This window comes from Aphelocoma coerulescens, chromosome 1A (genome assembly GCF_041296385.1).
Source record: "Aphelocoma coerulescens isolate FSJ_1873_10779 chromosome 1A, UR_Acoe_1.0, whole genome shotgun sequence".
Taxonomy (NCBI): Eukaryota; Metazoa; Chordata; class Aves; order Passeriformes; family Corvidae; genus Aphelocoma; species Aphelocoma coerulescens.
In genome coordinates, this window is record NC_091014.1 from 75,798,493 (window position 1) to 75,815,741 (window position 17,249).

General features: G+C 39.5%; 2 protein-coding genes across 5 annotated transcripts in view; one reads left to right on the forward strand and one right to left on the reverse strand.

Moving 5' to 3' along the window:
* The window catches only part of PLCZ1 (phospholipase C zeta 1), a 46,165-nt gene extending 38,418 nt beyond the window's left edge, over nucleotides 1-7,747 (forward strand). The window contains exons 11-13 of the mRNA XM_069003548.1: nucleotides 2,405-2,537; nucleotides 4,090-4,239; nucleotides 7,663-7,747. Of these exons, the coding sequence (XP_068859649.1) occupies nucleotides 2,405-2,537; nucleotides 4,090-4,239; nucleotides 7,663-7,745 (366 nt within the window). The 3' untranslated portion in view covers nucleotides 7,746-7,747. The remainder of the gene's footprint in view (nucleotides 1-2,404; nucleotides 2,538-4,089; nucleotides 4,240-7,662) is intronic.
* A 3,534-nt stretch (nucleotides 7,748-11,281) lies between these two features.
* PIK3C2G (phosphatidylinositol-4-phosphate 3-kinase catalytic subunit type 2 gamma) overlaps nucleotides 11,282-17,249 on the reverse strand; it is a 212,025-nt gene continuing 206,057 nt past the window's right edge. For all 4 annotated transcript variants that reach the window (XM_069003543.1, XM_069003544.1, XM_069003545.1 and 1 more), the window contains 2 exons: nucleotides 16,320-16,445; nucleotides 11,282-11,445 (listed from right to left, as the gene is read on the reverse strand). In XM_069003543.1, the coding sequence (XP_068859644.1) occupies nucleotides 11,293-11,445; nucleotides 16,320-16,445 (279 nt within the window). In that variant the 3' untranslated portion in view covers nucleotides 11,282-11,292. The remainder of the gene's footprint in view (nucleotides 11,446-16,319; nucleotides 16,446-17,249) is intronic.

The following is a 17,249-nucleotide window of genomic DNA, read 5'->3' on the forward strand; positions in this document are numbered from 1 at the left end:
CATTATCTTCCTGTGCATGTATAAGACTATTTATAATCCTAAAATGATATTTATAAGTGTAAAATTCAAATAAGTCTTTGAATTATTTCTGCTTCTCCCAAATTATAATGTGATTTACTTTCTAAAAATACTAGAAATACATATCATTTACAAATGGTTAGAAAAGCCCTTTTTTTGAGGTCAAGTAGATTTATTATAATTGTTCACTAATTAGAAAACTACCTTTTTCCAATGAAAAAGTAATATTTCTGATTACACAGAATACCACTTGCATAAATGCTATTCAATTAGCATATAATTAACGTGTAATTGCTATTTTGTTTCTTTCAGAGTAATAAATAGTGGAGATAAAACAATAGTTAGTGACAATTATAAAATACTTACATAATGCATGCACCTAATCAAGAACATTTTAGTGTCCTGACAGTAAGCATACCAATTGTGAATAGACATTGCTTGATGATTTCAAGCAGCCATGCAAATACATCAGTTATTTTAGCCCTAATTTGTATGAAGCTGGAATTAGGCTGAGGAGAAACCCCGAATTGTAATGCAGGAGACAGACAAAATCATTGTCAATGTGAAGGAAGTGTCTGAGTTTGGAAGAAGCTGGAGAAGAGAGAGGCAGTGTATTAGATTGAGGACTTTAGACTGAGACTACAGGCTGGGTAGTGCAGGCTGCAGAGAAGCAATGGCATCCCACTGGCTGAGGGACTGAAGGGCACAGAGAGCCCCATTCATAGTCAGCAGCAAAAACCAGGAAATGGTGGCTGAAGACAAAAGGAATTGGGAGCAGGAGTCAAAGGAAAAACAACTTCTGCTGAAAATGCTACTCACCTGATGAATTGCTTAACAGAGAGCAAAGATATAAAATATCTAGGGGTCAAATCTCTCAGAATGAATGAATGAATGAATGAATGAATGAATGAATGAATGAAGAACAGAAAAATCACATAGGGCCTGATATTACTGAATTCATTATCCTTAACCTGATGTGCCACAATTCCCATCAACAAGAGGCATAGAGCCTTTGAAGCAGAAATAGAGATATTCAGAGTGCTTCACGAAGAGTCTTCTCAGCCTAGCAATTTTTACAACTGTCTGTATGTCTGCTTCACCTTGGGTCTCAAAAATTGATTGGATTTATGGGTTTGGGTCAGTGTGCTTAAAAGCGCTCACTCTTTTCCAAACCCAGGGGAGACTTAGACTGGGTCTAGCAATGGGTCATGCAGGCCTTGGCCAGCAGGGCTGCATTTTTGTCATGGCATTCAAGGCATGACAAGGAATCTCCCAGGTTCTTAGTGGGCAGCCCATCAGTAACTGCAAAGCTTTCTGGTGAAGGTAGTAGCTATTTCCTAGGAAGAAAGGACATCAGTGTTTGCCAAGCCACTCCTCTTCAATATTTCAAGCTAGAACTTCCCTTGGAGCAAGCTGTTACAGAAAATACCTAAGCAAAAAGTGGAATTTGTGTGGTTTGAGTTTTTGGGTGGTTGACAGGGGAATAAGAATCTCTTATGATGCTTAGTCCTAAAACCAGGATCAGGAGTCATCTTTCACCTACACTTTCAGGCTTGCATATCTCTCTCAATACATTCCATACACTGATTTCTAAAAAGCTGATTACTGTACAGATGTTTACTCTTTCCTAGGTGTCCTGAAATATAGGTAGAAAGCAGACAAAGTTGTGACTTTCACAAATCCTTTCTTAGGCTGGGTGCCAGATTACAGGGCAATCTGAGCCAAAATTTCCAGGTAGCTAACTAAATTAAGGAGGAAAACATCAGGGAGCTTACTCAATGAAGAGCTTTTGTGTTACTGTGCAAGAGAAGGAGCACAGGTGAGGCAGTCTGCTACATACCCTGTAGCACAGTGCTGATGTCACTGTGGGTCTTGACGCTGACCCACTCCACACAGATTGGAATTCATGAGCTTGACAGCAGAAAGAGCAAAAATCACTGGAGACTGATTCCTCCAACATTGGTTTTTTTGCATGGTAACAAAATATAATTTTTATGTGTAGCTATTGAATTAAACCTCTGAAAATTATTGTTTAAAGCATGATATCAGTTTATATATATATATATATATATATATATATATATATATATATAAAGAATTTATAAAGAGGGTGATGAAACATTGGCACAGGCAGGCCAGACAGGTCATATATGTCCCATCCCTGTAACCATTCAAGGGCAGTTTGGACTGGGCAGAATTATCAAAAAATTAAATTAGATGGGAAGCACCATATTCTTGATTCCATGGTGCCTAATATGTGTTCCAGTTTATGGCTGGTACATACTTACAGTGATTTCTTATAAAAGTTATTTCTATTATGGCTACAATACAGCTCTGGTGAATAGCTCATTCTTACAGTTATTTCAGTACAACTTTAATTTTCCAGCTGATCAGTGGCCATCAGTTACCACCCAGCAGCCTGTCGAAGACCAACAAAGCTGACCCTAAGGTGCAGATAGAAATCTTTGGAGTACCAGAGGATCAAGCAAGAAAGAAATCTAGTGTTGTCAAAAGCAATGGTGAGCACCACTCTGATTCTCTTGACTGTGAACAAAGCACTACAACATTTTATAAGGAATCACCAACTTTGCATCCCAAGGAGTTGTCATAGAAAATGCAATTATTTCTCTCTAGACTACGATCTTCTGGCACAAAATCTGTAGCTGAAGTTCATGCTGTGTGCCATTTTTCTACACTGGTAGATTAAGGAAGCACAAACCCCTAGTTGGGAGCACTCTCCCTTTCTAAGGGAAGATGGAAGCTTTTTGCACACTGCTGTGGGCTCATCCTGGACAGCAGCTCATCCCCACAGAGCTGCTTGCCTGCTCTTCCCCTGGTTTGATGGGGAGAGTGCTGGAAGGGCCAAAATGAGAAAGCCCTTGGGTTGAGAGGAAGGCAGTTTAATAGGTAAAGCAAAAGCTGCACACACAATTACAGCAAATTAAGGAATTCATTCACCACTGGGCAGGTGTAGAGCCATTCCCAGAAAAACAAGGCTTCGTTATTGAGCGGTTACTTGGGAAGACAAATGCTGTGACTCTGAATGCCCTCCCTTCCTCCTTTCCCCCAGCTGTGAGCATGACACCATGTGCTATGGAAAATCCCTTTGGTCAGCTGGGCTCAGCTGTCCCACCTGTGTCTCCTCCCAACTTCCTGTGTACCCCCAGCCCCCTCATTGGGATGGGAAGGGTGCTTTGCAGAGTGAGACAGACAGACATCTCGACACTGTGTAAGCCCTGCTCAGCAATAGCTCAAACATTGGTGTGTTACCAGCACTGTTTGGGTCAAGAATCCAAAATGCAGCACCACAGGGGTTGATATGAAGAAAACTAACCCTGTCCCAGCCTAAACCAGTACACAAATTGGTAAATTTAGACTTTTTTTTTCTTAAGAAGTTGCTGTAAGCTCATCACTTGTCTCATTTGAAGTTTCTAGTAGGAGTAATCCCTTAATTGCTTGACAGGTGAAGTGTGTACTCGTCGTAGCTGTCTTTGAGCGCTCCCTTATCTTTATCATATAGATCTTCTTGATGTCTCAGACTACAAGTTCCCTGTGATCTCCCTTTATCTGTACCTCTGTCTTCTATTCTTTCTTTTTCTATTTTATAGATGGCTGCTGTTTTAAATCAGCCCCTGAATTTCTTTCCTCTGTATGAACATTGCTGAAGACGAAGCAACACTCTCCTGTTCCACGTTTTCTTTTTCGTATTTCTAGTCAAGTGCAGGTTTTACTACCTGAATTTATTTATTTCCAACACTGTGAAAGTAGAAACTTTGGTAAAAGCATGAAACTGGTATGGCTATAGAAAAATTTAGGTTTATCAGAGGTTCTTAACCTGGCTATCCCTGTCCCATTTTGCTCTCTTTTAAGGCATGACACCAACTGTCTTAGGCTTTTGTACCACTACAGTCAGTGGGAGTCTCATTATTTATTTAAATGGGCCCAGAAATTTAGGGAAAAAGAATGAATTCTTTACCAGTTCAGCCTAGTGATAGCAGGTACAATAATTCAGTTATTGAGTAGAAAAAAAGAAATTGTATTTTAATCCTGTTTCTTTTCTCTTTCCATTAGCTTTGAGCCCTAAATGGAATGAAACTTTCTCTTTTAACATCCAAGTTCCGGAGCTGGCGATGATACGCTTCTGTGTGGAGGATGAGGTCTCTCTGGTTAACAATGAATTCCTTGGCCAATTCACTTTACCTGTGATGAGCCTGAATACAGGTAATAATCTTATGTGAACCACCTATAACAGCTTAAAAAAAATCTGCAACATTCCAGGCTTTTATTATTACTGTAGCATTGAGAGAGTACAGCATCATGCCTATTTTCTAAAGGTTGATTGTGTAACTATATGAATAAATGGCACTCTCTGTTTTTTGAAATAATTGTATTCTCTGAATGCAAATCCATGATGTTGAAATCAAAATAATATTAATGGCAGTTGATTATTCCCACTGTGGTATTCCATCCTAGATGGAAACTGCTCAGATGGTATTTTAATTCATTGCAAGAAGTGAGATTAGTCAGGACTGCTATGAAGGCAACAGTTTTGTGCACTTTCTACTCACATAGGTTCAAAACCCAATACAAGCCAAATTAAAACAAAACAAACCACCAAAAATCCCTCAGGTAACCTATCTTCAACTTTTTAGAGCGGAGAACAAAGGCTATAAATTAGGCAAAAATATTTATGTCATTTTTCTTGCCAGAGTTCCTTTTGTTATGCCAGTAGAGTTCCTGGAACCTTTGTAATGAATAGGCTGCACATAAAGAGCAAACAGAAGTCAACAGGCCAAGGAGAAAGGCTTATGTAAAATGGCTGTTTACTACACTGGCCTTCCAAAGCTATTTCTGACAAAACAAACAGCTTTTATTAGCGAATAAAGATGGGAAGGCAAAACATTGGAGCTGGCAACAGGCCCTGTGCCTTTTTTATTAAGCTTAACAGGATTTTAAATGGCTCCCCCCCCCCCCCATGTTTGAAAGTCATAAAGCTGCTTGTGATTCTTAGCTGAGGTTGAGGAGTTATACAAGAACAAAGACATTACCCTTAGAGCTCAGTTGTTTTTCTACAACATAAATTTTTACACTGATAACATTTTACTTTCCTTTTTATTTGTATACTTGTGGATAATGAAAGAAAATTCAACCCACCAACTCACAGTGTCTGAGACAATATCAGGCACTGCTGCTTACATGGGCTTGTAAAATTATTGGTTGAGGCTTTTTTTATACACAAATTTTCAGTGTGGCTTAATGTCTCTATAGAATTATCTTTGGTCACAAATGAGGGATCCATGTTTTGGAAAAGTAAGAGCAGTAGATTTTCCAGGAAATATTTTCAGTGGAGTAATTAAAAATGCTAGGGAATGAGTCTAGGTACAAAAACTATAAACAGTGACAAACATATTGGCCCAATCCCCCCCACTTAGCACAACATAAAAAAGGTAATTAGCCATCAGGATTCCTAGATGCATAAATAAAATGCTTCTAAGAGGTGAAGTGATAAATAATTTCAAAATTTATTGCAAGCATTTATTGCAATGCTTAACATTGAGACCTCTAAAACCAGGTCTGGAATGATGGTTTTGCTTTAGGTACCCAAGCTCTCTAAGCAGTGAAATGGGAAAATAATGTTCTTCCAGAGGGAGTCACAAGAAGAAGACAAGGGAAGAACTGCCTAAAATGCTGAAGGGTGAGCTAGGATTTCAGTCTTAGTCTTCAGAGCTCCAGTTGCTTTAATCTGTACTACAGGAGAGTCCCTCAGCCCCTCGAATTCATATCCCTGAGGTGTCCCCGAGGGCAAGTTGCTCCCAAAAGCTGAGCAGTGCTTACATCTTTTTATTTTCTTTGACAGGCAGTGGGACAAAGTTGTGCCATTTCCTCCCTCCTCTGCATTTTCTTTTGAAAGGATACAAATCTATATCCACACTGCCTTCCTTTCCCCAGCAGCAGCCTCCCAACTACTTGTAGACTCCACTGGGGAGGGATGCTTGCTGTCCAGCTGTAGCAGAATTTGATTTTCCATGTAGTGATTATGTAGGTATACACTCAGAGGGGCAGAAATTGAGAAAAATTCTCTACCTGGGTGGTTAAAGGCAAAGCAGAGGGGGGTCCTCTGTTACAGTCCCTGTGCCAATGAATCTGCCATGGAGAATACCAACACAGGAAAATCAGTTATTACCTCTCTTATCACGGGATCCATGAATAGTTAATTATTTAATGCAAATTGGAGCAATTTCAATAAAGAAAGGAAGTTTAACTTCTCTCAGGACCACTGTAGAGTATTCTGTAGGTAGGGGCTAGAACATAAGTCTTTAGAAATTAATCTTAGTCCTTGAAGTGTATCTTTGGATAGGAAATCAACCAAGCCTTCCACATATTTTGTGCTTGCCTTAAAAACTGATCTCAAATGTAAATTACGTGAAACCAGCTTTAGTATCTGCTGCCCAGCATCTGAACCTTAAATAGCACAGGAACTTTTGTGTAATACGACAGAACAGGGGGAAATGGCCTCAAGCTCTGCCAGGGAAGGTTCAGCTGGACATCAGGGAGAATTTTGTTACTGAGAGAGGTGTCCTGCATTAGAAAGGGCTGCTGAGAGAGGAGGTGGAATCACCGTCCCCGAAGGTGTTCAAGAAACAACTGGACGTGGCACTTAGTGCCACCATCTGCTTCACAAAGTGGTGATCAGTCAAAGGCTGGACTCAATGATCTTAGAGGTCTTTTCCAATTAAAAAGATTCTATGATTCTGCAAAAAACAAAGCAAGAAATTCCAAACCCAGGTAAATGCGGGTCTGAAAGACTCCAAAGGCATCCAGACGCCCCTAAAGAGGGATTTTGAAAACTGCAGTTCAGAACATAGATACTTATACAAAACAGAGACTTACTTAAATAACTGGAGTTACACATACCTTGACAAAGTACAGAACATTTTTAAATCAAAAATAACATTGTTTATTATTATGAAATAATGGACATTTAGTCATATAAAGCAATACAGGTTGGTGTTTTGAAGAGGAGATTGTTTTGTTTTCTAAGCAGGTAAGTGAACTATGTTTAAAGTGAGAACTACAGCTCATCCAAATGCTTCAATGACCAGATGAACACATAGTTTCTGATGGCATGACTTATCTCTGATAAAGTGAATTACTCATATGAAATCAACTTTTTAAGATGTCATCGAAGAAGGTCTTACACTTCACTTTTTTCTGCCTCAGCTGGACAGTGCACTGCTGCTGCAACACCATTCTGTAGGCATTATCACTGCTGATTCACAAGTTATTACATTTGTTATCAGAACAATGTGTGCAGCACATAACCTTGGATGTTACAATGTAAGATTTGCCCATGTTTAAATATCACTGGGCTAAAAGTCTTCCATTTGAAAAAAATACCACATCCTGAAAAACACTGGAGCTTTTCACTCTCTGACCAAAAATGCCAGAATTGAAACACTGTATATACAGAGAGGAGAAAAAACAGTACAAATGGTGTTTGGGTCCTATATAATTTCATTTTATTTTAAAGTTATTTACAGAATCATAAATTATGCCTTGTTTGCATAGATGATCATAAAAACACTCCATCATAATATTTGTGCTCGTGGTTAATACACTAATAAGATGTCATTATATTGACAGGTTACCGTAACATTCCACTGCTGTCCAAAGAAGGCATCAAGCTGGAATCTGCATCGCTGTTTGCTCACATCTGGTACTATTAATGATGTTCTGCAGAAGAAATTGTTCTGGGGGATTGCCCCCCGCTTCAATAAAGTAGCATTAGTGGCTTTGCAAAAGCCCAGTGGCCTGATTCCCAGAGTGGCCCATTCTCAATGATTTTATGAAGCCAGCTGGACTTTTGTGTAAGGGGTATCCTGAATAAGGGCTATTGACCTTGGCCCTACTGCTGTTTTTCTGTAGGAGAATGGGTTTGAGAAAACCTAAGGAACCTCGACGTGCACAAGTGCATGGGACCTGATGAGATACAGCCACAGGTCCTGAGGGAACTGGACTAAGCACTGTCCATCATATTTGAGAAGTCATGGCAGGCCAGTGAAGTTCCCACTGATTGAAAAAGGGGAAACACAGCCCACATTTGCTATCAAAAGCAGCATCAGGGGAGGTGATTTTATCCTTCTACTCTCCTCTCAGGAGATCCCACCTAGAATGTTGCATCCAGCTCAGGGACCCGCAACAAAATAAAGACTTTGATCTTTTGGGGTGAGTCCAGAGGAGGGTCACAAAAATGATCAGAGGTGTGAAGCACCTCTGCTATGAGGAAAGGCTGAGAGAATTGGGGTTGTTCAGCCTGGAGAAGAAAAAGCTCCAGGGAGACCTCATAGAACCTTCCAGTAGAAGAGCGTGTAGTGATGGGACAAGGGTGGATGGCTTTAAACTGAAAGAAAATAAGTTCAATTAGGTATTAGGAAGAAATTCTTCCCTGTGAGGGTGGTGAGGCCCTGGCACAGGTTTCTAGAGAAGCTGTGGACTTGATATCCCTGGAAGTGTTCAAGGCTAGTTGAATGGGGCTCTGAGCAACTTGCAAAGTGTCTCTCTCCATGGCAGGGTGTTGGAATGAGATGACCTCCAAGATCCCTTCCAACTCAAGCTATTCTGTGGTTCTATTATTCTATGATTATTTAGAAACTGTTCATAAATACTGAACTTTTTTGGATATTTTTAAAATTCATTTAATGTCACTTGCAGATAATTTCAAATTTATGATTAATTACTGAGTGAGAATAATAGTCCAATACATACAAGAGATCATGCTAATTTTTATAATGTGAGCATTGTTACATTGATGTTTTTATTTGTATTGAACAAAATTTCTTACCAATGTATCTTTTCAAGGGAACAGGAAAAATTATACAAACAATGTTCCCTTTAAATTTGTGGAAAAAGCAGGTTCTGATTGGGCTGTTCCTCTTTAGGGCCCACCATAATTTTTTTACCTGAAAAAATAGTTTTGAGAACAAAAAGTAGCTGTTAAATCACAAAAAGTCATATGCTAGTATTGGTACTTTTCCTTCACTTTGGCTTGAACCTCCAGCTATAAAATATTCGTGGATTGATTTGTAAAGAACCATGTTCCTCTCAGGAGCAGGGAGCTCAGGATACATCTTACTGGGAGCTCAGGAAGTAGGAAACACTGTACTTTGAGGAGAACTAGAGAATTTTAGAAAAAGCAAGGGTTGATTATGTGTTTGAAGATGTATGAGGACAACTCCTTGCCTAACAGAGCTATCAGAGTAGACCTTGCCCATAAAACACAATTTTCCTACCTTCCTTACAGAACTGAGGTATTGTTGACCTTCCACAGGACTACAGCTACACAACTCAAGGCAGATTTGTTACTCAAATATGACTTTTTTTTAAAAAAAAGAATGTTATATTGACAACTTTCCTTCTTTAATATCAAACAATATTGCTTAAGTTTGCAGACCATTCTGATAAGATATTATAATGCTCTTTTTATTTATTGCTATTCTAATGCTGTTTCATTCCATGTTGCTCTAAGATGGAAAATCAGGGCATGTGGTAAATAAGGGTTAGAAAATGTCACAGAAATAACACTATTAAAAAACTGCATTATTGTTTTAATAAGGAAACTGAGACAGCAGACTAAGAAGAATCTAAAATCATTATTGAACTGTAAGGTCAGGTAATTTGATAATTTTGTAAGCTGGTCTCAATGTGTTTTCTGTGCTTGAATGACAAGGCACTTGATTCCTTTCCCAGGAGAGCCTGTAGTATAAAATGTTGGGTGTCCTGATCTTTGTAGTGATAATATTCTGTGTGCCAGACAATATCCCTTGCATCTGGTAAATATTTTGCAGTTTCTTACAGCTCTGGATAGAATAATAATATTAATATTCAAACAGAGTTCCCCTCACATTCCCTTACTGGGGAGGAGCTTAATACACCAGTTTGAGTGGGGAAAATATTCTCAGATGAAACCTGATCAAGGCCATTGGTTTGATGTTGAGAAAAACTCCAGCTTATTTAATTTCCTAACTAACACTCCTAGTCCCACTTCAGGAGCTTTATATACCTTTATATTCTGAAGACTGATTTGTGAGGGTCATTTGGGAGAAGAAGGCAATTATCTTCACTTCTGGGATTATTATCCCTCTGTTGATGATTTTTCCACCTGGTAAGACAAATGTCAGATCTGCCCACTGTATGGTAACTTAAAATTTACAGCAGATCAGATCACACTCAAATCAGCACATCTCCTGTGCCTGAAAAATGTGCCCCTGATCCTGGGAAGGTTTATACACATGGTCAATGGGTGTGTGCAAGAGTCTGGCAATAATGGACAGTTCATTGTGGCTGCTCACATGCCAAATGTTTAAAGATGTGCTTAAGTGCTTCCTCAAATTAGAGAAAAACAGAGCCCATAATTAGCATCTTTGAACTCAAAGGAACCACTCATTATTTAATATATAAACACATTTTAAAGCCCTGAGGTCTATTCAATGCATGTATTGACTTGAAACCCTTATGCAGCATAGGACTGCAATGTGGGAAGACTTCTGAACAAATATCTGTGGTATCATGACCTTAAATAAATCCCCCACTGAAAGCCCACATTCAGTATGTTCTCTTTATTCATGAACATTAGCTTCTCCCTCCTCTCTGCACACAAATGACCAGCTATATCTGGCTATTGGATGTCAGAATAAAAGAAACAATGACATATCTTATTGACAAATCAATATCTTGGATTAAATGTTACATAGTATCAAAACTTTTAAAGTGATTTTAAATAAAAAGTATTGATTGGGTAAGATTCAATGTGAAATTTGCTGGACATCTGAAATATATCGGCAGGGAACCATCCCATGGTTTTCTGGTGAACTCATAACATGCAGTGATGATAAATTACACCATTATCAGCATAGTTTCAACACAGTCAGGGGAATTAATGGGCAAAAAATGAGGGCCCACACTCTGATGTGTACAGAATTCAGTATTTTTACAGTACTATTTAATATTAACAAAACCAAGCCCTTCATTGCTGTCATAAGAACTTGCTGCATGTTGCTGCAAGTCTTTGGCATGTGATTCCTTAGACACTCACTGTCAGGAATCTGTGGCAGGAAGATGGAAGCACTTTTAAGACAATAGCCTTATGGTTAGAGATGTGAAGATATGTGCAGCAGATGACTGCCTGTTCTCAAGGGCAACTGACACAAAATGCAGCGTGGGAAATGACGTAAAGAAACATTAGTGGGCAAAAAATTGAATCATCTTGGAGAACATTTAAATTACACTGTTTCCCAGTGGGTACCACTTTTCTTCATTTAACTGGACACTGCTCAGTTGAATGTTAACAGCTCCCACAAATGTTCCTTTGCTTTTCACAACAAGCTTCAGTACACGGCCTTGGAGCTCTGTGACTTTGTCATATACAATCTGAAAATATATAGTGAAACAGAAAAAGCATACAAAATTGTTAATCTGTTTGACAAGCAAAGCACTTCAACACAGCATTCAGGATGATGATTAATCCAAATTTGTGATAATTGCTTTAAACTTCCATTCAGAATAGCAAGCTATTAACCATGAGCCAAATTCACCTAACTTAGTGAATCTACCTCAGAAATACGTTTGACCTCATCTAGTTTATGTAAAGAGATTCTACCTTAGAATCAAGGGCTTAGGCTTGTGAGATCTGATTACTATTTGTAAATAAATTTGAAACCTGTCTTGCACAATGCTTGAGAAAAAAAAAAAAATCAGTATTCATAATTTTCCCTTTGAAAAGTGGAAAAGATTGGACCCAGTTTAGAAAGTGGAACTTACTAAATTTAGATGTTTCTGATACTCCAGAAGTGCTGTTGATACTCCTCAAAATAAATGAGACAGTAGTTTAGCATGTCTTAAAAAATTACTAAGGCCTATAATTTTAAAAATAGCCTTTAAATTACCTTATTACTGTGAGAACTCACAGGGATTTAGTATGAAATGATAACGGTGTATTTTCTGAACTAAAAAAAATCCCAAACAATCTGAAGCAATAGCCTAACAAGAATAAGCTGCACTCAGAACATACTCCCATGCTTCAGTCTCTGCATTAATCAAAAACTGCTGAGTGAACTGCATGTGGGCTGATAAAATGTGAAGGAATGCTCTCAGATAGTGCAGGCCTGAAAGGTAAGCTCTCTTAAGAGAAGCACATTTCATCTAAAATTTGTATGGCTGGAAATGTTTTTGCTATTTTAGTTGCAGTGGAAAAATGCTTTAAATTTTAATCTCTCTATGCTATTTAAAAAGCAAACGTGGTGACACTCTCTCACTACAGGAGAATAGGAAACTAAAACTGCCTAAAAGGCATTTGCCTGCTTGGATTTTGAATTCAGGCTGTGCCTAGGGCCCTGCGGAGGAAAAGAAGAGGCAGACTGAACCCCTCTAGCTTGGATCTGTGGGCTGAACTGATGAGCCCTCTCTGTACTTCCCCTTGCTACTGCAGGAATTTCACAGGGACCATGGGATGGCCAGGACACCAGGCGACCCTCACAGAAAGCACCAACAGACAGGACAGGTCTTACCCAGAAAGGTCTTACCCAGGGGTTAACATTTCCTATTCTGTTTTGAAGCCTTTGGAAATAGCAGTTTGGAATGGCTGTCATGAAAGTTGCATGTGGTGCTTTTTGGTTTTGATGTTTACTGTGCCTATTTTGCCAAATTGTATGTGTATTACAAATTCCACAGCTTCTCTTTCCCCCACCAAAACAAAAGTGAAATGATGAAGAAATTCTGAAAAGCAAGGACAGGTACAGGAAGCATAATATAACTTAGAGTAAACCTGTGATCTGATACTGAAGCAATGCTAATGTTACCAAAGAAAGCTGCCTTGTTTCTTTGCCAATACATTAAAGGTACCAGCTGTTGCTTTAAATCACCAAAAACTACACATATGAACTGTAAATGCTAAGAAACTGGACTGGGGTAATGAACAACTTTCAATCTTTGGCCAAAAGGAGGCTTTAATCTTTGAGCAATGACAGTCCTTTGCAGTGCAGGGTGGGTGGTTTTCAAATGACCCTAGTAAACTGTTTCTAAAATGGCATAGCAAATTCAGCTGGAGGTAGGTATACATTATCATCGGGATGTAGGGACAGAAGAAAGTTCTGGAGAAGGCTGAATTAGGATGTGGATAAAAAAAATGCCACCTGCCAGAATTTGGGAGCAGTTAAATCCTGAAATGATTGTGCAGTTAGAATATTTGCTTGACTTTTACAGAGACAGATCAGATGGAGATGAGTTATATGCGGCCATGGAGCAAATCAGTGGGACAGTTAGGGCTGGAATTCAACTATTCTTGGCTCCAAAAGGAGAAACACTGTTGACCTACAGGAGTCTAATGACATTTTAATCACAAATGAGGGACAGTTGCCTCTCTTTAGGTAGCCATGGCACAGTTCCTAGATTTGGTAATTAATTCAAGGTAGCGTTGATGCATGGTGCTGGAGGGAGCAGCCATGGCTCCTGGTGCAGTTCCCCCCTCCCCTTCCATCAGATGGGCTGGGGCTGCTCTGCCTTCATTTTATCTTTACTCTGTGTTCCATTTTTCTGTGTTCCTCTTCTCTACCACCATTTCTTACTGCAATACAACATTAACTACTGTGAATGCCACAAATTCCAAAATCCAAATACAGGCACAAAAGAAAAGTTTGCTAAAAGCAACTCCAAAACATTTTCTGTAACTCTGACAATTTTATTGTCAGCCCTCCTGGACTTTCACATCTTCACTCTCACACACATGAGTAAAAATCAAACATAAAAAGCACTTTTGCAAGGCTGATAATTTGCTGTAGGCAGCCATAAGCAATAGAAGTACAAAACTAAAATAAAAAATACCCAAGAGAAGCACATTTCAGATTTTTCTCAGTCTGGAACAAAGAAAGAAATTAATATACAGCTTCCTTCCAGCCATTTGGCTTTAATAAAAACTTATGAACTCATAAAAAGGCTACTACATTTCTGTACACAGTGTTTTGGACAGCAACTAACTTAAGAGACAGCTGACTTATATTTTTAGTAGTTTTTCTTCCCTGGGGCGGCTTCTGCCTCAGTCTACCAGGCTTGGACAAAAAAATGCATCCAGAATAACATCACATATGGAGGAGCAGAGCTGCTAAAGCACAGGCATCGGGTTGGAAATGGCCAAGTTCAATGGAACCATATGTCCCCACTGTGATTAGCACTTCCCAGTGAAAAAGATTGAGCATCTGGGAAGAAGGCTCTCAGTTTCGATTAAGGACATTAAAGTTTTCACAGAATTTCTTTTAATGACAGTGGAATACTCGTTAACCACAATTAAATCTCCTCCCAGTGACTACTGACTGACTGAAGACGGGATTTTGGATTTCCTGGCATTTAAATGGATCTAAGAAGGATTTGAAAGATAGTTGTCTTCCAGTGTTGCTGGCTGGTTCTTATCTGTTGTCCATTTTGGATACCTTACAATGAATGCTATGATATAATCATATTATGTTTCTTTGTTTTAAATATCTTTCAAATGTAAAGGAATTTCTTTAGACAGATTAATTAGATTCACTCTGCAAAAAAAGGAGGAAAGACCAAATAAAATAAAGCCTAGTTCCTTGTTATTCCATTGCAGTACTGTAGAGAGGGAAATTTGTCTCAGCTGTGAGCAGCAATACTACTCAGGGAGCCTTCTCACAGAACACTGGAAGTCATCAGTGTAAGCAGGCAACTTTTGTAATTAACAGATGTGGAAAAAGAGAAATATTAGAACTCCAGGACTGGGAAACTAGGAGATAAACGTTCAGACTCTGCTGACTAACCTAAGCTTCATCATATCTTATCTATGAAACAGGGTGGAGTGGTAATATTTTCCATGCCTTCTACTTTATAGCCTGCTGAAAGAGCATTTGTAAATTGCTTTGAGATCTTTAGGAGATTTGTTACATGCAATAATTATAATCTCCAATCCCACCTACTGTTTCAATCTCATCTGCCCTTACAAATGAACACAGTTTATACCACTTCCCATTCTGCCGTAAATGTTTCTCCATACAAATGTTTCCTTTCACCCCACAGGCATGAGCACTTCAGTGGTGTGTGAAATAATCATATATAGCTGTGAACTGATGGCATTTTAACATGAGTAGAACCTGGCTATTTATTCTTGTGTTATCATTTAGGACAGTGACAACCAATTTTCAAATGTTAATTTGAATAACAGCATCCATTCAATTAATACTTTTCATGCTATTGTGCATATCTGCCTTGAGAACTGCCTGGGTTATGGTGCAATAATGGTTGGTCTCATTTGGCTAATGTGTAACTGTGGTTATGGGTTAAGACAGAGCACTGTGACAAATTCAACTGCTTTCCTGAAGACAGCGACATAAAAGACACTGTTTCACTTCTGAGATAGATGCAAAGCAGACACGTGTCCCCATTTGTGGTTCAGCTTATGATACATTCCTGCTTTTTGATCATTCTCATTGCAAGAGCTCTAAAAATGCTGTATTGTTACTTTATTTCAAGAGTGGGCAAAGCAAATGAAACAATTTTCACCTGTGTGGGTTGTGGGTGACCTGCTGGGAAGCAGCTCTGTGGAGAAGGACCTGGGGGTCCTGGTGGACTACAGGGTGTCCATGAGCCAGCAGTATGTCCTTGTGGCCAAGAAAGGATCCCAGGGTGCATTAGGAAAAGCACTGACAGCAGGTTGAGGGAGGTGATCCTGCCTCTCTACTCAGCTAGTGAGGCACGTCTGGAGTGCTGTGTCCAGGTCTGGGCTCAACTGATCAGGAAAAGCAGGGAACCACTGGAGTGAGTCCAGTGAAGGGCTATGGAGGTCGTGAGGGGACTGGAGCATCTCTCTCATGAGGAAAAGCTGAGTGAGCTGGGCCTGTTCACCCTGGAAAAGAGACAGCTGAGAGGGGCCCCCATCCATGTCTGTCAGTGTCTGCAGGAAGGGGTCCATGGGAGGTACCAGGCTCTGCTCTGTGGGGCCCAACAATAGGACAAGAGCCAACAGGAGAAACTGATGCCCAGGAAGTTTCACCTGAACATGAGGAAGAACTTTCCTGTGCAGTGACTGAGCACTGGAACAGATTGTCCAGAGAGGTTGTGGAGTCTCCTCACTGGTGATATCCCAGAACCATCTGGACACAATCCTGTGCCGTGTGCTCTGGGATGGCCCTGCTGGAGCAGGGAGGTGGGACCAGATGACCACGGTGGGCCCTTCCAGCCTGACCCATTCTGTAATTCCATGAAACAAGAAATAGTGGAAGAAAGTGAACGGTACTCACAAGTTCATTGTAAGTAGGGTCAGAGCCTTTTGGAGCTGTTCTTGTTTTCCTTCGACTGACCTCATAAGGATCTGGCAGAAGATAAAATTCAGCATGTGCACTTGGGGCAGAGCCATCTGGGAGGCACTGGAATACAAGAAGGTCATAAATATGAATGTCCATGTTCTAGCAAAGAAAACAAATAAAAAGTACCAAATGAAATCTGGGCTTTTAGCAGACACAGAAACATGTTACATTCTCAGTATTCTCTGGGCTAAATTGGAGTGCTAGCGGAATAACAAGAATTATTAGAATTCAGCTTAAAATGGAATCAGGAAAATAAAAAATTAAATAATACAAAGAAAAGGTAAAATTGTCTGTCTTTAATATTTTTCGTTCTGATGGAAAAACCCTTAAGCCTCAATCTACCCTTACTCATCTTAATCTGATACAAAGTCCAGCCCTTCCACTTTCCAGACCAAGGCATAGAAACTGGATTTTAGGCAGTAAGCTCCTATTGATTTTAACCCCTAAATATCGGTGCTGATATTGGGGAGAACTGTTTCTAAGGGTGTTTCATAAAGCACATTACTATAGAAGAGCCAGGAGCATTTCCTGCAGCAATATGGGCAGAACAGGATTCTTACAGCAGCCTTTCCAATCTCGCCCATCACACAGCTGCAATCTCTCTTTAATTTTCCAGTTCAGGTTACTGAACGATATTCCAGATATTCCATCTTATATGGTAGCCATTCGAGATCAGAGAAAATCTATTAACCAGGCTCAGTCATCAGCCAGTGCTGGTGGGTGGGGAATTTTTTGATAACTTCTGAGGAGCTGCAAAGTAATTCCTAAAGCAGCATTACAATTACTCAGAAAACACATTGTATTACTTGAGGCTTCAAAAGAATACACAAGAAACATAATAATGAAAAACTATGGAGCAGGCAT